At 45.7% G+C, this 26,270-nt stretch overlaps 1 protein-coding gene and 1 long non-coding RNA gene across 2 annotated transcripts; one reads left to right on the forward strand and one right to left on the reverse strand.

Moving 5' to 3' along the window:
* The first annotated feature begins 5,375 nt into the window (after window positions 1-5,375).
* Window positions 5,376-13,066, forward strand: LOC149351257 (uncharacterized). Its single transcript, XR_016290559.1, has 2 exons — window positions 5,376-9,879; window positions 12,942-13,066. It is a non-coding gene; the product is annotated as an uncharacterized LOC149351257 (long non-coding RNA).
* A 3,232-nt stretch (window positions 13,067-16,298) lies between these two features.
* LOC149351258 (uncharacterized) lies at window positions 16,299-25,609 on the reverse strand. The gene is made up of 4 exons (XM_089580538.1): window positions 25,549-25,609; window positions 24,149-24,206; window positions 21,378-21,415; window positions 16,299-17,879 (listed from the first exon to the last, which is right to left on the reverse strand). The coding sequence occupies exons 2-4, from the start codon at window positions 24,168-24,170 to the stop codon at window positions 17,490-17,492; spliced, it is 450 nt and encodes a 149-aa protein (XP_089436664.1). The 5' UTR covers window positions 24,171-24,206; window positions 25,549-25,609; the 3' UTR covers window positions 16,299-17,489.
* Window positions 25,610-26,270: the final 661 nt, after the last annotated feature.

A 26,270-nucleotide genomic window follows, 5' to 3' on the forward strand; every position in this document is an offset into this window, starting at 1 on the left:
TCATTGTGTAGCCTGGTCTAGATAGTTTCGTTAGTAGGGTTGTAAGGACCTCTATAAAGGATAATTCTTGAATATATCTAATAAAGTTCACGCCGAGTGACTTTGAAAAGTTAGGAAATGGCGTCTAAGCAAAACATAGCATCGCTTATGACACAAGTGCATGTAGCCAAAAATAATTTGATTTTCCTGTAAGTCTACTCAAGATCGGGCGTGGTACGTTTGGCACCTTGGGAACCTTTCCATAGCGATAGAAGAATTTACTTATGTGTTTCAATGATATCACAATCTGGCATATAATCGATTTTTATGAATCTGGATGAAAATGAGAAGTATCGTCTCAAATTAAACTCCGAATCACTGTTTGAAACGGAATGCAGAACCAGTGAGTAGTTTTTTTTTTTAAATTGTCCCATTAACCTAACCTGACCCAACCCAACCCAACCTCAATGAAAAGTTGTACAAATCACCGTGATTCCGGGCTACGATCCGCATTGGGCGGATAGTGTGCAAGGCTCAATTCTGGCTGCAAAAAAATAAAAATATTAGACTGTTCGCACTATACGTATTTTGCAAGGGACAGGTGTAGTACAATGTAAGCCTAAAGGTTATGCGGTCTCGTTTACTGATTTATATACTTTACTAAAATGAAGAAAAAAAAACTTGCGTCACCGTCACTCATTTACCGTTCACAAGGAGTCCAACATCTCCATTTTCTCGTCTACACCCAGCTTTTGTGCTGCTGCTCGCCTTGATTTCAGCACTTCGCATGCATTGTGTAAGTCACGCCCTGATGAACCATCACGTGTTTTATTTTTATTGTAGGAGGCAGACACGCGAGCGATATTCTTCGAAATCGAGACTGCGGCTGATTGCCAATGAGCCACGCGGGAGCAACGGAATCACAGCACAGGTATGAAAAAAATTAATAAAGTGAGAATCGCGTCTTAAACCAAAGCACGAACAATCATTCAAAGATTTTCATACTTTTTATGAATTTAGAGGCACTGGAGAACATCTCTCCCGTTAAAGTTCTTCGTAAACTCACCTGTCTTTTACTTAAGGATGAGCTGCTCACCCGTTGGATTTGCAATTATGGACCAAACCGTTATCAATACGTGCACTACACTGGTCGTAATTTTAATTACCTCCTGGTTCTGCTTAGTATCCATCAGGGGTCTGCTCTGACTGCCTTTAGTATTATATTGCTTATAAAGAGCATCGCTGTTTAGATCGGTGTCACCAATCGCCTCTTTTCAGACCACTGAGCACTCTGTCACGCTGTGAAACGACGAAGTAAGACTTGATAACACTGATAAGATGGTTTTCCTACCCGTTACAAAGAAATCAAGCGCACCATTTCACAAAGCACGGGTAGCTGCATGTATGCGTCTTCTCCAACCTCAGCTGGAATGTGCATGTCGCAAAAAAGCAAATCATAAACGGTAAAAAAAAGCGTTCTTCCTTGCACGAACTTGCACGAATTCGTTCATATTCTTCTTAAGAAGCAAGACACCTTGTTTGCGTCAGTGTTACCGGGAGTGTCTCACAATTTTGTACCAAGCGATGTTCGCATGATAAAACATTATTTTTGACATGGTGCAATGAAAAGCTCTACTGTTTTGTATAAAATTCCTCCAAGCGCACTGAGTCGCTGACAACACTGCTTTATATTGTTGGGCTCCCTGCACTGGAAAACTAAGCAAATGTGAGGCGCTAAAGAACTCAAAACAGGCCGCATGCTTCCTATATATTGTGAGGCATACTTAAGACTGTGGTTTGTTTTATTTTATTTCCAATTCTGTCTTCTTTTAATTGAACTAGAAATATGTTTTTCTGGCACATATTCGCAATTTTGCAGGAATTTTTTTCAAAGCAATAATTCCTTTAGCTATTTTCATAAACTAAAGCTCCTCTAGAAACAAACTTATTGCATAGTTGCGTATCATCCTAGTTTATTTCCTTTGCAGCCTAATGGTAAAATGTAACGAGAAATGACATTTTGAGATATCTGAGGTTAAAGAAAAAACATATATTTACTTCATACTTGTGGCAGAAACAACAAGTACTGAAATATTTATTTAAGTCACCACTCTCTAGTCAGCATCAGTGCCAATTTTGCGCTTCTTTGCTTTATCCGTTTTCTGCCGCGGTTTATTTGTCATATGTTCTGCATCAATCCCAGTGATATAATTTCCACGACGGTCCACATCACGCTACCATAACACAATGCAGCATACCGGTGTTATAGGGATATCCCCAGGGATATAACAAATGGTAAGTAGGGCCTTGTTGACAGCATTGAATACAAACGAGGCGTCTAAGGTGGTATTCAGGAGGCATTCTTTGGTGCGGCCAGTCGTCGACCAGCGGGACGCGCGGTCTGACGGCCGGCTGACAAAAAAACCCGAGTTCTTGTTACACCTCGGCTACAGTGTCGTTCCCCTCCCAAGACACGACAGTGCTTTTAAAGGATCAGCTGGGCTTAGACAACTTCCTAGACAAATTAGACAAATTCTTTCGATATCGAAGGTCATGCACAAACTGGAACAAATAGAGCCTAGTTTCTGTGTGGTTCTAGCTGTGATGATGAGGTGATACAAGAATTAATCATTTTTGGCGCAACTCAGCTTGTGCTTGTCCCGTGGCATTGCTGCTGTCGAAAGTGGCGCCAGAGTGAGCAAAGGGTGGCTTCAGTGGAGTGACGGGCAAAAAGTCTGCTATTCACTGATGATGCACCAACCAACCTTTGTCAGCTAGCCCTCTCATTCAAGAGTTCCTTGTTAAAAGCCTGAAATAACATCTGGCGGTACAATGGGAAGTGTAAAAAGCCCTGCGAGCACGCGAAGTGTGTTGTCTGAATAATTTCCCAGACGTTTCTCGAAGTGGAGCTGTCTGTTTTTCTTGGGAAAGCACGCGTAACGCCGTCACAAACTACCAACACTCTTGTGAACCATTAAAAGGGCACGCTAACTGGTGAGCTTAATTTTAACGAACTCCCTGACCTAGGAGCCGAGATCAGTCAGGCACTTTTGGTGTGCTGAGAAGAAACATTGCTGCCGAAATTGCTGCGCTGATTCTTAGTCGAAGTGTGAAAGCATTTGTGGGCGCTTTACAGCTGGGGATTGAAGGAGGGTGAAACCAACACGCAAGGGTTAAGCGGGCTATGACCTGTCCAGAATGCTACGTTTGGGGCGCCGTTCCCCAGATAGAGCTGTACCTTTAGGTATCGCAGTGGAGCGTGGTAGGGGCTGTCTTGCTAAAGTTCTCACTCGCGTTGTAGCTGAAGCTGCTGCTCTTCATTGATTTTGCGCATTATTTTTACGTTTTCCGCAATGCACCATGTCATGTCTCTCGAAAGTTTACCTGACTTCACCCACTAGCAGGAAATACGCCTTTTTGTGTCTAACTCTGAGGAGAAGAGCGTCTCCACTTGTAGACAATGTTGAGCATCTTACAAACTAAAGGTATTAAAGCTTTTAGAGCTGTGGCACAACTAAGCGCATTTTTCGATTTAGGGCATACGTAGTATGTACGTACAGTCTTTGTCAAAAGTAACAAGGCTGCATTGTTGTTGTTGTTGTCGTTGTTGTTGTTGTGACAGAGAAGGATGAAAAGGATATTGCACGGGCCTGCTACTGGCTCTAGCCAAGCCACCACCGCTGCCACAGGCTGCATGTTCTTCTTCTCAGTCGTATATTAAAGCTATTATGCCAGCCCTCAAGCTCTAAATCTCTGTACGGTTAGAAGAAACCCTGTTCTCACCTTCAAAGAACTTTTTGATCTTTAGGGAAGTCATGAGGGCTGTGTTATACGAATGAGAAGCAAACCATGGAGCCTGGTTACTTTTGACGAAGACTGTACGTATACGTCCCTGAAGCATGCTTCGTGGCAGGCAACCCACGTGCCCACCGGGTTGTGCGCAACCTGCCAGGTGTGCACAGATGGCAGGCCTTCAACTGGGTGAAGGTTTTTAGGCATTTACCTAGGTATTTAACCTAATGCTTTCCGGGTAGAGGCCTTCAGGCAGCAGGCCTTTAGGCCAAAGAGGTTTATGGTAAAGGCCTTTAGGTCAGATGTCTTTAGCACGTAAGGCCCTTAAGTGTTGACCCTAACTAGTGCTACCGCACGATATCCCAGGCTTAGGCATGCTAAACCATCTGCTATTTTCTCCCCTGAACACAGCTTTGCTTCGTATGAATTTCACCTATTCTAAATGATTTCCCTTAGGTGCTAGGATATATTTGCGTAAGATATCTGTTTCTTTTCATCGCTGCATTTTGTGGAAACGCGTTGGTCTTGAAACTTAAACTGCCTATTTTGATTTTTGAACTGCTCGATAATTTTTAGTTGTATTTGCAGCGAGTTTTTAAGGCGAAAGCCTTTAATGTCTCATCGTTGTAAGCAGCAGTTGTCGACAGAAATTGTCACGCTTTTCAGTTGGTCCAAACGGTCGTGACGTCACAGTGCGCGAATTTCAAACGGGGCCAATTGTACTTTGGCTAGTAACCAGGCAACCAATTGAAGGGATCGTATAGTGATGCTCCAAGTAAGTGGGACTGAGCTTAGTTAATTGCTTAATTGCTCAGTTAGCCTAATTAACTTTTCTAGTCAGGTCATATAAATAAATAAAACCGAGTAAGAAATTGGTCGAGCTCGGGAATCGAACCCCGGTCTTCGGAGTGCGAGACGAGCATGCTATCCACTCCGCCATGCCAGCTCGATGGTTTGGGAAGAACAAAGGTGCGTCTGAATACGGTGTCTTCGCTCACTCCCATCCTCCTCCCTTCCCTTCCGGCGAGGTTTAGGTGTCCACCGAGATATGAGGGACAGATACATTTCCTTTCCTCAGAAACCAATTTACCGACGAGCGAGGCATAGAACCGAATGGGCGATGGCGTTCTATGGACTCCTGGAAGCGTTGCAAGACGCTGTCGCGTTCCACTCTTAGAGGCGAAGCTTAACATCTTAACCACACATCAGTGACCGCATTTTAGGTCAAAAAAGTGCCCCCCTGAATTTTGACAGGTGTCCACCGAGATATGTGAGACAGTTACTGCGTAATTTCCTTTCCTCAAATACAATTTTCATTTTCTTCATTACGGGCCATCTTTGTCTTCCTTCTTCCACTACCACTTTCTCCCTTCCTCTACGGTGCGGTTCAGGTGTCCACCGAGATGACAGAGAATTACTGCGCCCTTTCCTTTTCTCAAAAGCGTTCAAAGGGCAAGGCATCGCGCCGAACGGGTGGTGGCGTTCCGTGGACTGCCTGGCAGCGCTACAACACGCTGTCGCGTTCCACTCCTAAAGGCGAAGCTGAAGCGTCATTAATTAGCAGTTAATTAGTATTCAGGCACAAATCAGTAATTAACCATTAATTAGTGATTTGTCGTCACTTAGCAATTAGTACTCAATTACATGGGACGCCACCAGTGCCACAGAAGCAGTCAAAGTGGTGCGGAAAACGCTTTCGCCTCTACGCACTTTAGACAGTCAAAGTGCCCCCTGAATTGTTGTTTCTTTTGTCCGCTTCAAAACTGAAAAATTTGATATTCACATGCACTTAGTGGAAACAGCTGATGTTTGGAAGAATGAAAAAAAGGATAGCCGCCCATAATAAATAGCTGGAAGAGAAGAAGCAACGATCGCTTAATAAGTTTCGTTTGGAAGCTGGACTTCAGTAAAAAAAAAAACGCGCTTTCAAACAATAAAGGCAAATCTGTTTACAAAGCAGGTTTTGCTCTTTCAGTAAATAATTTTTTTTGCTGCGAATAGATCATGCATACTGTCGTTATAATCTACCGCTATCTCTTCCCATATCTTCAGTCGTCAATGAATTTTGACAGAAATAGTAAGGAAAAACATCGAAACGTTAGGGAATTTAAAATTAGTAGCTTCCTAAACAACCCGATCTTATCGCATGTTATGTGATTACATGCAATCATATTCTGGCGTATTAATGTTCTGCTTCAGAAAAAGCTCAGAGGCGAATCTCGGGGGACCAGTTGAATGCGTTCGCATGTTCTGTTGCTGCTGATTCTGTACTAGCTAATGCCCATATATGTGGAATTGGTCACTATCTACTTTACATTTATGGATCGCTGAGTCCTCATACCACTCCTGGTGCAGTGATGCAGCTGTTAAGCAATGCGCCACTGCCCCGGAAGGTGGTTGTTTCATGTATAGTCACCGGTGGGGCTTGTGAGACGCAGCTTGCCCTTCCCGAGCACACGGGCTCCCCGGGCAGGTGGCACCGTGGGACTACCCACCATGGTAAGTGGCAGTTAAATTAATGATTGATCCCGAGGCTTCGTTCTCAGGTCCGTTATATTCGAGGCGGCCACGTGTGACGGCGTTCGCCATTTCCTCTTCCACATACCCTTTTAATCCTAGCGCTTTAAAATAAGACCTGTTGGAAGCTAGCATTCATGGTGTTCGTGTCGTATTTTTCCGCGCTACACTTTTTTCGTGTTCATATTTTGTTCTTTGGAGATAATGGACTTACCTTGGCTCCACACGAGGACACCACAGAGGTCTTGTACACAGATAATCAGTGTCCCCCCTGAGCGGAGCGGCTGAAAGCGTTCCGCGGGTCTGATAATTGAGATGAGTGAGCGTCGAAGAACATGCATATTAGTACATTACTGCAGACAGCAATTGAGCGCTGAGCGAAGCAGGGCTACGTCAGGAGTAAATATTCAATAGAAAGAGAAGGGCGCTTAAAACTATTTATTCTTCCAATTGAAGCCTCAATGGGACGGATCATTACCAAACACGGAAGTTATTTTTTTTTCGCGGGCCCACTTCTTCTTGAGATTAATTACATGCATGAGCGTTGTCGCATTTTGCCCTTTTCTACTAGCTGCCCCCTGTAAGGTAAGACGGCACGCAACTTGGCGCCCTTAACAATTCACGCGAGAATTTCCAGAGGAGGTAGTGGGCACTAATGAGAAACGAAAAGTACACTGGTCCTTCTATATTCAGTATTGAGCCATTTTTTTAGTCATCTAAACCCGTGTGAACGGTTGTCTTATGAACGGCGAACGCATTTATTTGCCTTCTGCGGCGCCGCTGGCCACTCGTTACATGTATTCCTTTCTTAAAAAATGCATACTGAACTGAAAAGAAACACTTCTATCGGGACCTCTGGCCTCCTGCATTACGCGAAGCCAACTCAAGGCCATATCGCCGGCGTCGACGCTGTCCACTTCTCAAGCGGCGTCGACCTCGTTCAGTCAATATTTCTCTCGAGGAAGACCAAAGTCTGCCGACCTTGTACGGCGTCCGGGAAGCTCTGATGCAGCCAGGACGAGCACGGTTCCAAGGAGGTCCGGCGAGCCCGTTTGACCACTGCGTGGCCGTTGATTGGCGCTACCGGAGTTCGCATCAACAATTAGTCGCCTCAGGGATATCCGGGCGCGCTGACTGCTCGGCGAACGCTACTTTCGTGACCCATATCGATTTAGAAGGTATGTCACGCAGTAAACAAGGAACTGATCCTAAGACACGTACGGTTCGTTCTGTGAATCCTTCTGCGAGTGTCCGGTTGCATCGGCCTATCGTCGCGGTGATCCTCTTTTTCCATTCCAGCCATGTGCCTCTTTTTTTTTTAAGTAATTTCGGCCAAGCAACACGCTGTAATCTCCAGTCTCTTATGTCGGCCTAGTGCCACGTATCTGGATTCTGACGTCGCTTTCTTTCAGCATAAAATTCTTTGAACAAAAAAGGAACTTCCAACTCTTCGAGGGTGAAGCGAATAAGTAGAAGCAAAAATAATGAGTTATTTCATATTGTAATGAAGATAAAGTGATTAACGAGCTCCCGAAAGTGTTGTCAGTATCAAAACATTAAATATTTCATGCAAGCATTCTTGTCCCTTGTTTCCCTCGTATAAGAAAAATATAGTTCAGCCTCCTCGTGGAAACTCGGTTTTCTAACTGGTTATGAAAGTGATGACAAATTGGAATTCTGGCTTTTATTATAAGATCTTGACAAAAGACTTGTACGTGCTAAGAATTGGAATAGATAACGATAGTCGACGTTTGGGCTAGATTGTTGTGTGTGGTGAAGCAAACAGCTCAAGAGCATGCCCCAACAAGAACTAGACTCTACACATATCTGGCTGTTAAGTGCACTTAACATACGTATAACATAACATATAATAGTTAACATATAATATAATGCTATATGCTGACTGTTCCCAGGGTGAATATTGCTGGCAGTCAGCGCTGTGTAGTGCCCAGCTTTGCTTGAGGTTCCATGCTGTTACGTTTTTTTTTTTGTTTCTTTTTAACATGAGAACACAAGTTCAAAATGAAAGCCTGGTTGTTCTTATTTGGCACTTGAGATTATCCACGTAGAGACTGCTGCCTGTTCTGAATTCAAAAATACAATCATTTATCCTCGTATTGCTAACTTTATGGGCAATCCTATAACGCTAATTCCTTGATAGCGCATACAAATGCAAAAGTATCCACAATGACACAAGCAAATGTAATTTTCTGGGCGGAATATCTCCCCCATGGAATTTCAGCGCTATGTACAGTCGCGGCCACAATAACACGAAGCATGCTCCGGCGATCACACACCTCTCACGCCTTGCCTAGCAAACATTAGGTAGCATTTATTACTTGTGATAGCAAAATTCCGCTGGTGTACTCAAGTGTAAACGGAATAAACTCTCCTTTCTCTTCTGCCTAACGCTGTGAATAGCTAGAACACCGAAGTTTACTTCGTATTATTGTAGATGCGACTTTATGAACATGCAATTAAATGGAAGAGGTTGTCTTTGGCCAGGAAGAATCGGCAACGGCATTAATGTAACTGTGATCATCATGACTATGCTGGTGGTGATTGCAAGGATCGTAATTTGATTTAGTCTAAATACAAGCTATCGTCATGCGCCACATTTTAACTTAATTTTCCAGTGCATACTGATAATTTTTAACGACCGGCCTTGATTTAATACTCCGTGACTCCTCACCCAGATTCATAGCGCAATTTTCAGATCCGAATGATTGCACAGATTTTATTTATCCGCAAGCACGGTCAAACTTTTGATTTCCACACACAGCCTGGCACCATTTAGGTAGCTCTTTTAACTAAGACTTAATGAACAACAATAAATATGTAACATTACTTGTTGGAGGCCGCGCCGTGGCCTTTCTGCACCAATCATTTGTCATCACGACCAACTAAGCAAATCAAAGCTAGAAAATGGAAATGATTTTTTCGGCAATAATGGCATTTTAGCATATGCCGCAATTGAGAAAGAAACACTGAGGCAGTTTGGACATCGGAACTCAACAAATTCTGTACGAATCATTCCTTTACTGAAAAACTCGGAATTTCCTTACACACTTGCTCGGAGTTTCTGATGTGAGTTGATAGACTGGAAGACACAGCCCTTCTGATGAGGTCATGACTTCGTAGATCTTAATCGCAAAACCTTTAAGGTATATCTGACACATAGTACCGTCCGATTAGTACGAATAAAAACTGAATATAGGCCCATTATAAGAGCCTTTTACCTCTCCTTTTCTTTGTTTGAATTTCAGCGACCACTGACAACGGTACTTACGTATGTCTGCGCAGGAGGCGTGGTTCGACGTGCGTTGCCCTCAGCTCCAATTTTATACTTTCTTGTTTTAATAGTTTTGGAAGACGGTGATGCTTTCAATTCGGCACTTTCCCTATGGGAAGAATATGGTTCCTCCGGCGCCGTCGTCTCTAAAGGGACCGCGGCAACCTGAGGAGCCCAGCGCGGAGGAGACGGCCATGGCTTCCCAGGGCGTGGAGCTGTCAGACTACTGGGTCGACCACCAGACCAGCTCGCCCTCGTCGCTGAGTGGGGATGACTCAACTATCGTGGACAGGGACGAGGTAGTCGCTGATATGTCCGACAACGAGGGATTAAAATTGGGGCGTCATCGCAAGCAACGAACATAGAAATAGTTTCGCCAACAGAGAAAGGGATCGATTCATGTCCAGCATTCTCTGACAAAAATTTTCAATATTTGAATATTGCAACGTACTGTTTTGGAAATATTGAAGGTAAGTGTCCATTCGTTTGATTCGTAGCAGAACGTGTCTTTTAAAGTTTTTCCATCGCTCGTATCGAGGAGTTAAGACCTCCATAAAAATACAATGGGGAACGTTTTCGACGAAAGCAAAAACGTTAATACCAAAAAAAGTGCAAGCCTGCCGAGGAGAGATCTGTAAATACGTTGAGTGTTATAGAAAAATCTTAGAAGGTTTGAAAAAATTGAGTTCATAAACTCTTTTTCGTTGAAAAATGCTTTTGTCCTGTATTGTTGGGTATGTAAGACAGCGAAACCCCATCAGGCCCTTCGCGACCCTTCAGTGACCAGATTGCATGGCCAGATTCCGCTCAGGTTTTAGTGCGCTATGTAGCGTCTTGGACCTTATAAGCCACACTGAACATCAGAGAGATTTTGTTCTTTCGACACTAGCCATTTTTATTGACGTCACTAAAGATTAGGAAAGTGTCCTTCAAGGCTCTATACTAAATGGTTCACAAGGCATGGGTGTACTGGCTATCATCTAGGCTTTATCCATATTTGATTGTTCAATACTAGTGCGGCTATAGGGAGCACTTTAAGCTATGAAACGGCTATATCGCGAGGTGTGCTTCAAGAAGTGTTATTTCCCTCACGCTCTTCGACGTGGCAATGACTGGTCTTCCCGAGGCCTTGAAGGAAAATTGCTGGAAGGTACACATGCCAATATATGCAGACGATATTTGTGTTGGTTTTACCGGCTACCAACACAAGCGCCTAGTCTTGATCGCTTAATATGCCCTTATTTCGTTACACGATTATTTTAAAGGTGTGGGACAAGTTATATTAGCGTAAAATTAAAGCTTTGTCCTGTTCCCAAGTATAGATGCACGTTATGCGCGCCTGAAAACAACCCTTGGCTGCTCCTGCATTCGCCATTTTAGTCACATGTGCTTTCGGGACGTTGTTCTTGACTCTAGTCTCCAGTGGCGACGAGCTGTGGACCAGGTTGTCTCATCTTTATGCTCGCACCTGAATGTGATCCGCAGAATCGCAGGCGAACGATGGGGAAATAATCCTTTCTCGATGGTCAGACTCCACGAAGCCCTGGTGAGGAGCCACATAGTGTACCAAGTATCTGATCTTTTTATCTGTATCATAGTTTTATCGTCTAGAAGTTTTGTACCGAAGGAGCCTAAGAAGAGCCCTTGGAGTACCGCAGGCGGCTCCGAGTAATCAAGTTCTTCGTGAGTTACTAATGAAACGTCTTAGTATTTTCCTGCCCAAAGGTTACTAATGCAACTTGAGACGATAGCCGGGCGAGCTCTTCTGTAGCGTCTTCGAAACGGGTCTGAGTGCTGGGCTTACTTGGCACTTAACACTCTAAGCGCCCTAGGTCTTAACTTTCGGGGACGGAAAAGTAGTTCAACGCGCCATAGTAACTTAAGAGTCTCGACTGCACGTTCAGCATATCTCACGTTCGCGTTAACCGGAGTACTCCTTTGGTGGAAGCGCGTTCGTTCATGCTCAAGCATTCGGAAAGAGAATTTACCCACCATCTCAAAGTTTTCACCGATGGTTTCGTGGACAAGGCAAGCGGAGCCAGCACAGCGGCGTTCCATATTCCACATTTGAATACTGCCTGGTCTGCCCGCCTTACTTCAGTCGTGTCCTCCATATGGCTGAAAGCGTTACCATAGAGGTGGCCTTACGGTAGCTAAGGTCTTTTTCCGGCTCAACCTTTTGTAATCCTGGCGGGTTCGAAATCTGCCCTTCTGATATTAGAGCCTGAGTTCCGTACAAGGCTGTCCCTCTTCTCTGCACTTGGTGCGGAAACCACACAGCAGAGACTCCTCTATATGTTTCCAATGGGTTCCTTCGCACATAGGTGTCTTGGGCAACAAGGTGGCCGACAGTCTCGTCCATATGAAGCGCCGTTTGCTGATTCGTCAAGAAAGGTTGCTCAAGGTGCAAAGAGATTCTTCAAAAAAAAAACACTGCACAGCCATTTCAGATTCCTGTGGTATCCACCCAAGCAGTTGTGTGTGGCCGAAGGAAGAAATAGACATCAAGCCACTCTGCTGCACCGCATTCACACAGGTTCTGCTCATGCCCTAGCGTGGATGCAAGAGAAGGGTCTGGGATCGTCACCGCTGTATACGTCATGTGGTGTTCGCGGGTATGTAGACAACTAGGTTATGGACTGACCAGATTACAACGCGGTGAGGTGCGTCCTACTCGCTTTCCTCGAGAGGGCAGGTGCGCCAGGCGGTTCTTTTCAAAACATTGTTATTCCGGGCGGAAACCATTCATACTCGAAATGATGACAGCAGCAGCTGGTGACTTTTGTGGGTGCTTGTGAGTGGCGGCGTAGTTCTGCTATTTCACAGATCTGTGCACAAACTATTGCATGTAATTAATATTTAAGTGTCACTGCGGTTTGAAGTTGCAGTTTATTCCTTCAAATAGAGCCTTTGTCGGCAGAATAATCGCAACGCTAACCTTACCTCTAGCTTACAGCAACCTCAACTCAACTGAACTCTAGATAAGGGTGTGACAACCAAAACGACCATGAGTCTGTAAGTTTTAAGCAGTGTTATCAAAACCTCAACCCTTGGACTAATTGGCGAAGTGAGCCCATCATAGCCCAGTACAGCCCAGAGGCGTTGAGCGAGGAGCTAGATCGCACAGGCAAGATAAAAACCTTCTCTTACATAAACGGGATTTCTACATGCGTGACCAGCGCGTTTGTCTTCTCTTCTTTCTCCCTTCTGCCTTCAATTGTCCCGATACTTTCATACTGCACTAATCACGCATTTTATATGCTTTCCAAGTGCAAAGATTGACATCGAAAAATCGACCATGTTTCCACGTTAAACTTCTAGTTACAGTTCGGTGCAAGCCAAAGTTTTCTTTCTTCTGTAGGCGTGAAACAAGCTTCACAGAGTGCCGCCAGTGTTGGGAACTTCTGGCTATACATGCGACGTCATCGACCGGGCCAGCAGCTCGGCCACTTTCGGCTTGCAATGACAATAAAAGATGGATGGTGGTGCAAAAGGCGCTTCTCATCTCAAATGCAACTGCTCCGAGCATTTTTTTTTTCTGTGTGTATATCTCATTACTGTCGGTGTGAGGGCGAAATTGCGGTTTTTCATTCATAAAAGGGTTCGTCGATTTGCGGTTGCTTTTCTTGGTGAGCTCGTTGGCTCTCATGACTCCTCAACCTGCAGGCATCATAAATAATTAATAATAATCAATAAATTCTTTATTTCGCTCTTGAGGTGACGGAGTGCGGGGAAAAAAGCTGAAAATTCAGCTTGACTAGTTCTGAGCCCCCCAGCTCCATATTTAGGTGTCGCTACGGTTCGAAGTCGGAAGTTTATTCCTTGAAATGGGGTCGTTGTCTGCAGACTAATGCAGAATAATCCTTTGTGAACCAAACTCGAATATTCTTCTCAAAATTAGAGCCATAATCATTTTATTCAGGGGTTCGTAATCAATATCTTAACGATATTCAATACTCAACTCACTGAAGATCGCGAATTCAGGTACAGGTGCCTCAAAATAAACCGGAGCATTAGTCGGCAGAGAAATTGCGCTGCTTCGTCCTGGGCGCTTATAAGAGAGAGAGAGAATAAGGCGCACTTAAATGCATAGCGCTGTCCAGTTTCGGTATGCCACGTGAACCCAGGCTGTATAGACACGATCATCCGCCACTACAGCGCACTGCAATGCAAGTTTCTCTCTACTCGCGTGACCTGTTTTACTTTTGGGGCATATGTATGTTCTCTTGTAGCAGCCAGTCTGTACCGGATGTTTCTCCTTAAATATTCTGCAATTTTTAAAAATTGCCTTTGTGAGCTAGAGGGGCGATATACTCAGGAAAGCGTTTTCAGTGGTACAGTGCATCAGAATACCGATATGATGTGCTAACCAGTAACCAGATTAATTAATACTGATTAGTGAACTTTCTGACTATTAGGTTTAGTCTCCTCATTTGATGAGAGGCGTGTATCCCAGCGTAAGTAGAATCCACATCAGTTTTTAGAATTTCAAAAATGCAGTTACCCTCGGCGCTGTGGCCTAACCAATTTTGGCTATTTCGGCACTTACGCCCACTGGAGGGGTTGCTTTGCCTGCGAGCTTCTTGAAAGCGCATCTGTTTTGGCGCGATGCAGGCAACATTTGTTTGGCCACAGCGCAGAGGGTGATGGCATTTTCAAAATTGTAAAAACTGATATGGGTGCTACTTACGGTGAGGTGTTCGCTTATTAATTTTTTGTTATGAACAAACAAATGCATTGGCCCCAATATGCAAGAAGCTACGCCTTTAGAAGAATCCATTACACTGCTGCAGTGGCTGTATTTTACATCGGCGCCCAGTATTTCTCTTACTGAAAGCAGGAAGCAGAGAAGCCCAATACTGCCGTGAATCATGGGACCTCCTCCAGTACGTAATTTTAGTGCGTCAACAATAGTTGGGTAAGGGGCTAACGTGCTAGCCCACCTAAGTCGCATATATCTTAGCCAAGTAAATCGGGGACCAATATTTTGTCACCCCCTTTAGTACAATGAAATGAACGTGAAATAAACACAGTGTAATCGGGACTTAAGGGCTTTGAGGTTCATAAACTCGTTGTGCAGATAACGCCCAAGCCGTCATGTTTATGCTCCCGAAAGAAGAAGTGGTCATGCACAATAAGAACTGCCTTGATTCGGCAGGCTACTTGTAGCTCGTAGCATTTACTTGAAGCTGGTTTTCTGGACACTGTGAATGAAAAGTACCGATCGAAGCTATCCGCCAGACAGCAGCCGAAAAGAAAAAATCATTTTTTTTTTCTTTTCTGAAAGCAATGTACTGTCAGCGTGAAATGAAATGTGAACAAAACAATTAAAACGACAACAGCAAAACGAGATTAAATTGAAGAAGACTGAAGATTAGTGCCCTTGATTTTCCCTTCGATAGCGCGAAAACTATTGCGTGAAAGCGTTAATGGGCCATGCCTGTGTCTCCTCCAAAACGCTGATGTTGCTGTTTTTTTTTGTTCTAGTTACAGTAATCCTTCGCGCGTTTCATTTTACGGAGATGGTAAGTAGTAGTAGTAGTAAGTGGTTTTAATTATACATGGTAAAAGGAAGGAAAAAGATTGTTGCTATCCCTGGCATCTGCTATCGCTGCTGGAAGCAACTGAGCTGGGGTAGCGGAAATAAAGGATAGCAGGCAGTGTGTAGACGTGAAATGAAATAAGTGAGGGGACCGTTATAAAGAATAGGGGGAGTTACACTATAATAAATCTATTTACATATTAACATATTAACATATGTACATCCTCCCTAGTTTTTTCAGCAAAATTTTGCGCTGCATGCCAGGTGCTTCTCTCTAGCGGTGGACGAATACACTATGGCAGCTGAGCGAGGCACTAAAGGCATGTTAAAAAAAAAAACAGTTAATCTAGGTTCAAAAATGAATTCTCGCGCATTCTTTTCTGTGTTCCAACGCTGCTTCAGTGATCTGCTACTGCCGCGTAACCCGTGATGTAGAACATTGATTTAATTCGATGCTTAGCGCTTCCCTTAGGGCCCTAGTTTGGGGTCAACCTTGAGCATCGTGCACATCAGTAACACTAAAAAGCAGGTAAACCTTTGGCATACTCATCTGTGGTCCAGAGAAAGTGCGTAACGTGCTGAAGCTGCTGCCTGCAATTCTTTACACATTTTCTTGTCGCGATTTTTTTTATTACGTCCAACTGCACAAGTTTCTTTCTTCCGCGTGTATGTATGCGCGCGCGCGGTACGTAACTTTCATACAGGGAAAGTACGTTTGCGAAGGGTGGGCGCTATTTGGCAAAGCGGTGGTGCAACTTCAATATTTCGCGTACGAATTCGCACACACACACCCACATAAGATGTACAAGAAAAGGAAAGGAACATGAGGCACTGTTTGTATTCAAAAGAATGCCAATGACACCGCGTAAATTCCTCAAAATGCCGCCCAGAGTTCGTAAACATGGTTTCTCCTCACGGAGGGGTGTCCTGCCGTGAAGCCATAGTGCGCAGCAAGCACTTTAACTCTGACGGCAGTCAACTGCTATCATTCAGATCTCATATGTCGGTCTATGGCTGAGCCCACGACGAGAGGTACAGACACTGTGTTTCTGTTTCACTCGATTCATCCTAAGTTGTCGTTTTAAGTGCTGATGCAGTGCTGAAGTATTTTATAAAACTGAGTGTACGATACAATACGTAGTATAAATCATCTTCCCAACAAAAAAGAAGCAAGGGGAACGACCAACAATGATTTTATTCTTTTTGCTTGCAAAGCGTATGAGACCATGAGTTCGCCATGACGCTGTATTTTAAAAGTGTCACAGAAAGCATTTGGCATTTTGTACATTATGCGTGAGCGTGTGAGAGAAGCTCGCGAGTTGGACAGTAACGATGCAACAATAGAACACCGGTTGATTCACTTGCACAGAACATCGCAGTTTTCAAGATCTCAGTGGCAGCAAAAGAATTCACTATTTGCTAAATTACCCCAGGAGGGTCATCCAGTCACCAGGCAAACGAGAACTCATTTTCTTTTCTTGAACACACGAGCTTACACAAGACTGCAGACAAGCAAAGACGTTGACTACATGACTAAGAAGAGGGAACCCACAGCAGCGACTTTGTATGGCTTCTAGGCACTGTGCTCCCACCCACTGCAGAAGTTTCAATTGCGCAGCCGACACCCGAAAGCGGAGAAGAACCCACAACCTCGTAGGGAAGCTTGACAGCAGCAGGGAGCTACCGGAAGGCGTGTACGGTATTCCAGCCCAAAAAAAAAAAAGGTTTATGACTGTACAACCCAAAGCGGGGACCATGCTCCTAGCGCCGAAAGACGGCCAATCTCTGTGCCTCGGTGGCGGAGTCGACACGAATGCGACAATGTGGTGAGCCGAGCTAAAATACAAGCGAGCGGTGGTGTGCACCTTCCGCGTCATCGCTGCGAGGCGAGTTGCCGTTGGAACTTTGTACGTTACTCGAGTGCCTATATGTAAGGAACGCCGAGGCGGCGTCGCGAGGTTGCTTCCTCTCTTTCATTTCTTTTTTTTTTTTCTCACTCGTCGCCTTCAAGCTACTTTTGCGACATCAAGCACGATCGTTCGGCGGATGCCGCCCTAAAGATTGACGCTGTTTTCTATGCCCCCAAAAAGCTGTCGTTTGCATATGACAGTGTTAGTGACGAATACGGTAACCATGATTCATTGCCAGGTATTGCGCGGATATCAAGGAACAGGCGGCGAAAAGCCGTATGAAAGCCCAGTGAAAGTAATAAGAAAGGAAGAAGTGAGCGGCGGGACACTCGCGTGGCCACCTTTCGGGCTTCTCGCCTCTCCTGTCTGCGCGACTCTTCGTCCACACGGTCACAGGCTCGATTCGAACTGGCTACGGTACGGTGTCGCGTTCGCGTGAACGTGGCGGTGACGGGGCTCAGGCCTTGAAGGGCGCCTGCTGGTATCGCGGAATGATCTGGACGGCGCGCTGCAGGTCGGCGTCGTCGTGCAGGTTAACCTTCTCCTGGCCGATCCTGTCGTTGAGGTAGAAGAAGTCGGCCGAGCTGCCGCAGGGGATGGCGTCTTCGGGCAGAGCGCACGTCATCGAGAACTGGGAGAACACGGTCTGGTTGCCGCACAGGAAGCTGTACTGCTGAACCTCGGTGCTTCCGTCGTCCTTGGGAACCACGTTGCAGACGTGGAAGATCTGGCAATTGTTGTCCACGTCGGCGTAGTAGCCATTCTTGGCGGGACAGGTGAACGATGTCTTCACGGATCCGACGAGGAACTCGACGCCGTCCGGAAGCTCGTAGGCTGCCCGCTTTGACTGCAGAGAGATAAAAAAAAAGGAGAGAAAAACAGAGTTCGCCAATGAGCAGAGCTAAACCTCAAACGCTGCCTTTTTGCAGGGCTAGAATAATGAATCACTTGCTTATTTCTCGAACGTTGAAGTAAACTGCTTTATTTGCTGTTTTTCACAGAGGAACGCGTTTTTGTACCTGTGCTCGACAGACGAGGTAAGTACTTATATACTCAAGCTGTGTGGCTTCGTGATTTTGTGCAACCCTTGGCACGACGATAACCCTTTGCGTTTCGTGCATAAAGAGACAGATACGACGAAAAACTGCCCGTTCTACACTGTTACGTGAACAATTGGGGTGGTAAAAACTAAGCCGAAATTCACTCCACAATACGAGTACCGCTGACTCTATGATGCCTAAAATCGAACGGAAAACTTGCCGCTAAATTTTCTATTTATACGTGGTTCTTTTCCGAAGCCCTTACTACTACACATATGTTTACTGGATAAAACAGCAGCACATCAAAATGAAAAGAACTATGCAGGGAACAAAAACATTCCACAGAAAGAAGGTTGGGGATAATTTATGCTGCGAGAGTGGCGCTGTAACAGCAGCATAACGGTATGAAGCAAGCTATGCAATTCTTAAAAGAACCGCTGCAGCCCGGCACGTGGCTGCGAGAACAGGTACTTTCTCGACAGAAACAGCCGCGAAAGGAAGTGTCTCACGGCGGGCGTGTTGCGTGGGGGCTTCGCATTACTTATTTGTGCCGTTTCTCTATGCGCTAATCAATATACGCCCGTGTGGGCTCGCACCGCTCTTCACGAGTGTAGGCGAGCGAGCAGCTGAAAGAAGCCGTAAGAGGGCTTCTTGAGCCATGCCGCACGTAGGATGGCACAACACAGGGGCTTCAAGGGCGATGGTTGGGGCAAAATATATACGTACAATAGTGCAGATGCACACGCAAGTTTGTTCTCATTACTAGCAAGACGCATTTTAAAATTTCGAGACTTTTCGCGTGCAGCCATGACAGACTTATCGGAGTATTGAAATATGCGCGAGAGGTTCTATGTTGCGCACGTATTTTTAGAGGACAGCTATATTTGAAAAAAGTTTTACTTATAATTAGAAGCCATAAAGAAGTATTTGACGCGACTTTAGGAGACGAAGCTTCATTTGAGCACCCCTGTTTGAAAACATGTCGAAACTTCCCTCACACATTTTCAGATACTCTCTAGACATATGTTTTGTGCATAATTTAATCACATATATATTTTTTCTTGGTGCCGCTGCGGGCAAAGCATCGTAGAAGCTTAATAAAATACAGGTAGTTCATATATTGCATTTTTTCAAATGCCATTCTCCATCTCTCGCCGGCAATTTTCGCCTCGTTATATTTCGGCTGGAAAGTCATAGGCACTACGGTGCACGTGTACTGACTTGGTAAAGGACCGAACGCAATTTGTATCCGCATTGAATAGCAGGGCCAAAATAGCTAAAGAGTAGACCTCAGAATCAGGACTATTAACGGGCGTCACATGAATAATCTTGACGACAAAGCTATGTTATAGTTCGCTACAATGCTTTCATTGTAACAGCGAAGTTTGCGCCAAATATTCCACTACTAAAAGCCCCTTGGCTCGATGTGATAGAGGGACATGGGAGACGGCAGAGAATGGGCACGCTGTCAGTCACGTGACCGTGACGTAGTCCGGCTCAGAGAGCCGGCCGGCCGAGTTTCCCAGGCCTTTCACGAGTGACGCGCGATGAAAGGATAGACGAGTTTTTCATTCACCGCTGAATGAGAGCGGCGTGATGGATTGCTGGCGTTCGCCACGGTTTCGTGACGGTACTTCATTCAGGCGTTAGTAAGACACGTCGGCAGCGTTCATTTACGCCTCAGGTAGCGTGCACATGCTGCAGCGGTTACTATACAGTGGCGATCGGTCTGTCTGTGCCTTAAACAATTGCTTGTAAGGTCGAATGCTCTGCAGTCTTCTAGAGGCAACGTTTATGTTTCGCGCTTGTTGTGAATGGTAGGTTTATGAACTAAGCCCAGGTTAGCAGTACTAACCCTCTCTAGAGCAGCTGTCCATCTTCCTCGCCTTTAGAGCCCCAGTTTTTAACAAAAATACCCAACGTTTGTTTGGTCCGCTGTGTGTTCATGGCCTCAATTTTCTCATTTATTTCTAGAGTGCCGATTGCTGCCACCAGTTTTTTATCGTTTACCACAGTTTAAACGACTATAGTGTTTGTTGGTCACTATTAGTCCGCAGTACGCTTTTAAGAGAGCTTCCGCTCGCGACGCGACTTCAAAAAACCACGCTAAGTATCACACGCTCCGGTCACATTCCTCCGTCAAGGGTGGAAAGTGACAGACCCCCGAACACGAACGACCGCCATCTTTCCAAGCTTCCTGTGTGAACGAAGGCCCGAATGTTCCGGTTTTTCTTTCGACTCGGGGCAGGCTGCCTAAATGCAGGAGTCCGCGTATCTGCGCTCACGCCCCGGCCTTTCTGCGGGCTGTCACAGTTCCGTTTCTCGGATGGACCTATGCGTCGGCATGCCGCGCCGCCGCGGTGTAGGAGCGGCCGGACGTAAGATTCGCCAAATGGACGCGCACACGATGCAATCCTGCGGCGCCCCACCCACTGTCATCGTTCGGGGAAGACGGTTAATCACTTCCGGCGATGTCCGAACGGGCCCATCAAACCGCCGCGATGACAGCAGCTGACAGATACTCCCGTCGGCTGAAGAAATTGGTGCCGTAAAACATCGCAACGACGCTCCCCTCGCTTCACACGCACTCGCGGCGAGTGCCCTACAAAATGGGGCAGCCTGTCACACCGTGAGGTTTCTGTTGGCATAGATGTTCGCAGATGATGGGCTCTTTACGTCTGGCGTGGCTTTTCCGGCGTTACTAGCCTGTGTGCCCCTCAACCTCCGATGCACTTTGGCGAGCATTCGTTTTTCTCTTTTGCTTTTTTTTACTTTCCACACTTTTCCATTTAGAATAGACGTCCCTGTAACGAAGGCGCGACGTTAAAAGCTCCCACATCGCATCCGACGGCGATGTTTCATATGCAAGCAAGCAGACGCCCCTGCCGCAACTCAAGAGAATTTTTTCCCGTAGATCGACGCACGTTGTTTGTCTCTGACTGGTTAAGCGCATCACGTCCGTTGCTATAACTAATGAACGTGAGCTGAAATTGCTCGTTGCAGAAGTGCTAGCAATATTTCGCTGCTTACCATCATCGTTTCTTCAGACGTCCTGCCTGAGCTTACAATTTTCCTGGCCACCACCGTCTGAGAATGAGTACATACTCCCGCATGCGACCTTACTGTATGTCTTTTATTTTCTGCGCAATAGTGTGTACTTATGGTTGAGTAATGGCTCAATTTCTGTTTTTTTTTTTTAAAGCACTCTGGCACTTTAAAGTTTAATTTGATCATGTTTCTATATGGTTATCACTTCATATTCAACTATTATCGCTACCTGTTAGCTATGATGCAAAACCACTTACCCTTGGTAGCGCCACGGCCACAGCAGTCAGGGCAAGAGCTAAGAATGCAAGAAGGAAACATGTGCATAAATATCTGCCCAAATAAAAAGGAAAAATCAGGGCTGCTAAGTCAGCGGATGACGTTAAAATCTTGCGCTTTAGCGTAAGACAAAACACATTCTCACAAGATAACATCAATTCCATCAGTGCTTCACTCTTAAAAAAAGTCAGTGAACTAGATCATCTAGAAAGCGTCACGTTTGGCGCCTCCCAAAAATTGCAGGCAACGATGGCGACAGTGAATGATTACAACGCAGAGAGGGAACGCCCGGAGTAGGAGCTCTCGCAGAGGCAAAGCATCTCCTAGCAGTAATGACTGCACCTACCCTACACGCGGGAACAGCAGGAACTGAAAAAAACCAATCGCACCTTTAGCGTTCGGGCGTTTCCTTCTTCCTTAGGCTGTACTAAATCAGATCTGCGTCCGAACACTCGCAAGCTTTCATGAATCACGAGGGCGTCACGAGCGTCACGAGATCAGCCACGAGGCCGCGTTCCAGCAACCGCTAGTGTGCTACAGTACACTATCATGAAAAAGTTTCCAGCATGTCACGGATTTTTTAAGATTTTCAAGGCGATGCTTTCGCTTGAATTTCACCGCATTTTGTCCGAGGCTGTCTCTATCCGAAACAATCATCCTCAGCTCAACTGCTGGACCAAGCAAGCAAGCAGGACCAAGCTTAAGGTATCTGGACCAATTTTATAAACCAGAGAGTGCGAACAGTAAGACCTAGCAATACTAAGTGAAAATCCCACAATCTACGACATTAGTGCCGTCAGGGCAACCGCAAATGGCAGCTCATACTTTATCTTTACCGTGGAGCAACTGCGGCGGCTAATTTCTCCAAAGGGGGACGTGACGTCAGCGTGACGTCAACATAAGGGGTTTCAGGTGGTGCAGCTCATGTAATATTTGTTTACCTAATTCTGAGATGAGCATGACCCCGAACTTATTTGTCTGGCGCCTGCTTATTTTTTTAGACAAAAGAGAGCGGGGCCGTAACCTTGACCCGTCTGTTGCTTAACAGCTTAGAAATAGGGTATGTTGATCCTTTTCTCGAAATAAAGTGCAACAGAAAGCTGGAATAACAGAGCACCCGCTACTCAAAAACTTTTAGAATCCCAGTTTTCTACACAGAAATGAAAAAAGAGGGTCGCTTGAAAGCTGAGCAAGTACGCAACATAACGGCTGGAGTCCGATTTCACACCGCCATTTGCCTCCAGAGAAGCGTCCCACTTAGTGCCGTATTAATCACACGGCCATGAAACCAATATGAGGTTCCTATGTATGAGACACACACATCGACTGATCACAACAATCCTGCATTCATTTTTGCTTTAACGCCCAAGACTGAGCACCTCAGGTTTCTTAACTGACAGGGTTTGTGTGCATGCTGTTCTTGCGATCAACACGGATAAAACATTGATCCCTCTAAGACGCTAGATTAAAAAAAAAACAAATGCACAGGGGATTTAAAAACTAGCTCACATGCAGCAAGTCCGGTTCGCGATTGATCGACGCCGCGACTACCGCCTGGCTGGCTTTCGTGATTGGCCAGCGCACGGGCGAATCACGTAGGAAGATGTAGGAAGATGTTTGCGAAGGATAACCTCTACTTTCCCTCTTCACATTCCACATGCCGCAATGGAAACTGCAGCCGGTCACGTGACTGCCCACCTTTTACTTCTTCACACACTATTCCTCTGTGCCGGAGGATAGCTAGAGCATATCTTTGGGCTGAATGTAATACCATCTTTAAAAGCACGTCTTTTGAGTCGTTTCTGTTCAGAGTCGAACTCGTTCCGCGTAAGGTGCGGTTAGACGTTTTATGCGCAACTCGTGTGCCTGAAGTTGTACATGCTCAAATCTCCCAAGAGCAACGCATTATATCTGCCGTGAGGCCCGGAAGATATAAACGCTTGCTCCTAAGAGCATTCGCAGCACGCACTTGGGAATCGAAAGAGTGCTGGATATGTAGAGCTTACCTACAAATTAGTGTGACGCATTCATTATGCAAAATAATTTCAATTGTATTAGCTTTTCTTGTTGAGTGTTAGTGGAATAACGTGGAGAGTACAAATATTCCGCGAATATCATACAGCTATTCTGAAGCAGCTGTTTTTCATTTGTGCAAGACAGTTTCCAAGGAGCTGAGAAAAGGACTCCTCTGATCCTACATCCTACATACCAGAGTACTACGACTGCTTTAATTCCCAGAATCTGACTACTTCTAGGCGCGAGGTCTGTATAGGAAACTTGCGCCGCACACGTGCGCAAGGCGCCACTGGACTCGTGTATTAGGGGTACTATTCATACAATTCGGCATGTGCTTGTTGGTTCAGAAATCCGGCAGTTGCATGAATGCGTCAGTGTCTGTGATGAAACTTATCGGTATACTTTGAAGCACTTTTTCTCTCATTAAAGAGCTAACTTTCGTAAGTTGCGTCCAAAAACCAAAAAAAACTCCGAATTTGGACCTCGTAACCAAAATTCGAGGCTTCGACTAGAACGATTCCATCACACGTAAAACTCTAATTAACGAATAAAAAGTGAAAAGACAATTTCTTTCCAATTAGCATCGAAATATGGTTTAACACATTACGTTCCAAGGTTCAGGGCGTCCATTCAATCTGCAAGACCACTATTGGTTAATGGCTGCGAAGTGATTGGCATGAGAGTGCCCTCTCTCTTAAATCAGGCGCGAAGCTGCCGTGTTCCTTTATTTACTCACCTAGTGCGAGGTAGTGGTTCATCTTTGCTCAAGGAGGTTGTGGGTCTGGTGAAAATACCTGAAAAAAAAATAGGGGATGGCTTTTAATCTTGTCTTTGTTAATATGAAGCTAAGCGTTTACTTAAATGCGACAACAAAACACCTATTAGTTTTAAGAAGTGTTAGTATTCCAAGTAAACAGAGGTAATTAAAGTAAGCAATCCAAAACAATATTCGAACAATGTGCAGGCTGTTACAAGAAAAGCCGCATATGAGACACTTTTTTTTTATTGCATTTGTGCACAAAACGGCCACTCTGCTGGGATGAAGAAAGTTTCAGGACACATGCGTTAACGCGGTGTTTGGTAACTTCAGCTAGATGATAAAGTTCCTTAACGTCCACCAACAGCGGTAATAAGAACGCAATTACTAGAGGTGAAAACGTGCGAGTGATCAGTAGCAAAGGTAGGAAGTTTTGCATGTAACGTGCAGTCACCCCAAAAAAAAAAAAAATTATTCCGTGCGTTCAGTACAAAACAAGACATTAAATGTACTCCACGAAGAAGAAAACTAAGAATAATGCTAGCATTTCGTTTCTGTCAGTGACTGTCCCAAAGCAAAACCAAGCTTTCAATTAGCTGCAGAGGAGAAGGGTGAAAGAGGAGAAGAGGCACTGCCAGCCATTAACCGCCTAGCTCTCTTCAGTTATTCAGTTATGGCAGGTTCTGTTCTCTTAGGGGCTGTTTTTCGGTATGCTTTAGGGGGAGGCAAATTTTACCTTTTTGAGTGAAAAAACTAGCTGAAGGACTAAGCCTCGCAAGCCTTCAGTAAAGCCGCCAATTAAAAAAGAAAGCAGGCGCCTGCTTCCTGATATTTGCAAATTGCGAGCAAATTAGTGAATAAGTGAAAGCAAATCGCAGGTGAGAATTACACTTATTTATATTTAATAATGTAGTTTACAATAAAGTTTTGAGCGGAACGTTAACAGAATATGTTACCTGTCGTTCACAGTCGACAGCTAGACGTCGACTAATGGCCTAACCTCGGATTATGTGAATAATAATTTTTAGAAACGTATGCTGACAATTATAGCTATATACGCTACAGACGGCGCTGCCGGTTTGCTACAAAACAATAACATAGTAAAGCTCCTGCCCAGGTGAATTTCGCGGTGCGAGCTAACGACCGGAGCACCTAGTGGCGTCATGCTGAGCATTGTCTGGGGGGAAATCCCTCGGGGTGCGCGGAGGCGCTAAAGCGGCAAGCCGCCGCCGCGGCTGGCTGCGCGAGGCCGTATCCCGAGTGCGAGCCCCGCGTGGCGAGCAGCGGCTGGGCGTCCGCGTAGTCAGCGCTGGTGCACGGTCTCGGCCTCACTGCATGGACGGCGCCCGGGTATCCCATGGGCGTGTGCCGGTACTCACACTGTCGACTGGCTCTCCCGAGGGCTGGCTCCGGCTGTCTGCCATTGCGCCGCCGGCAGCCGCTTTTATAGGCGGCTGCCGGGCCCCGGTCTCACTCGCCCAGGGCATCGCGGTTCGAGGGCGCCTCCTTGCCCTCCGTCGACGGACGTCCAAGGATGATGCTGTCCCGAGAAACGGGGGCCTTGCCGCGAGGGAATTATGCAAGTGGGACTCGTCTTCCCCTCACTCCGGCTCCCAAAACGACCGACGCTTGTTCTCTGCCTTGTTTTCGTTCCGCCTTCGAGAGCCGCGCTCTCCGCTTTTGTGCGTTGCTGGTTTTCCGCGCTTTCGCGGATTCCGCCCCGAAGGTTGCCTCCGCCGCGCCGAGCGCTCCTCCGTCTCTGCGCGCCCGCAGGCTCCGGCGCAGATCTGCTCGTCGCACACGGTAGCCGCACAGCAGGGCGAAGTCCGGGGCGCAGATCTACGATTTTGAGGATTTTTTAAGGATTTCTGAGGTTTCGGACACGAGGCGACGGCTTAGTGCTTATGGCTAACCAACAATTATTTCTTCACCACAGAAATTTTCTTCGTGTGCAGGCTCTGAAATGAAGACAATGAGACAACAAACGCATGCAGATCGTTTACATTGCTAAAAAAAAAATGACAACGTAAGCAGCTTGAAGCCGTCGCTAAAATTCTACGTGACGTAACTCAAACGACTGCGTTAAAGTGCAAATGCTAGA

The sequence above is a fragment of the Amblyomma mixtum genome, chromosome 3, assembly GCF_055824585.1.
Source record: "Amblyomma mixtum isolate Tamu chromosome 3, ASM5582458v1, whole genome shotgun sequence".
NCBI lineage: Eukaryota > Metazoa > Arthropoda > Arachnida > Ixodida > Ixodidae > Amblyomma > Amblyomma mixtum.

Coding starts and splice junctions, on each gene's coding strand:
- LOC149351258 (XM_089580538.1), bottom strand. CDS start 24,170: ATGAACCACTACCTCGCACTAG. Junction 21,416..24,148: donor GAACCACTACCTCGCACTAG/GTGAGTAAATAA, acceptor TTGCATTCTTAG/CTCTTGCCCTGACTGCTGTG. Junction 17,880..21,377: donor TGGCCGTGGCGCTACCAAGG/GTAAGTGGTTTT, acceptor ATCTCTCTGCAG/TCAAAGCGGGCAGCCTACGA.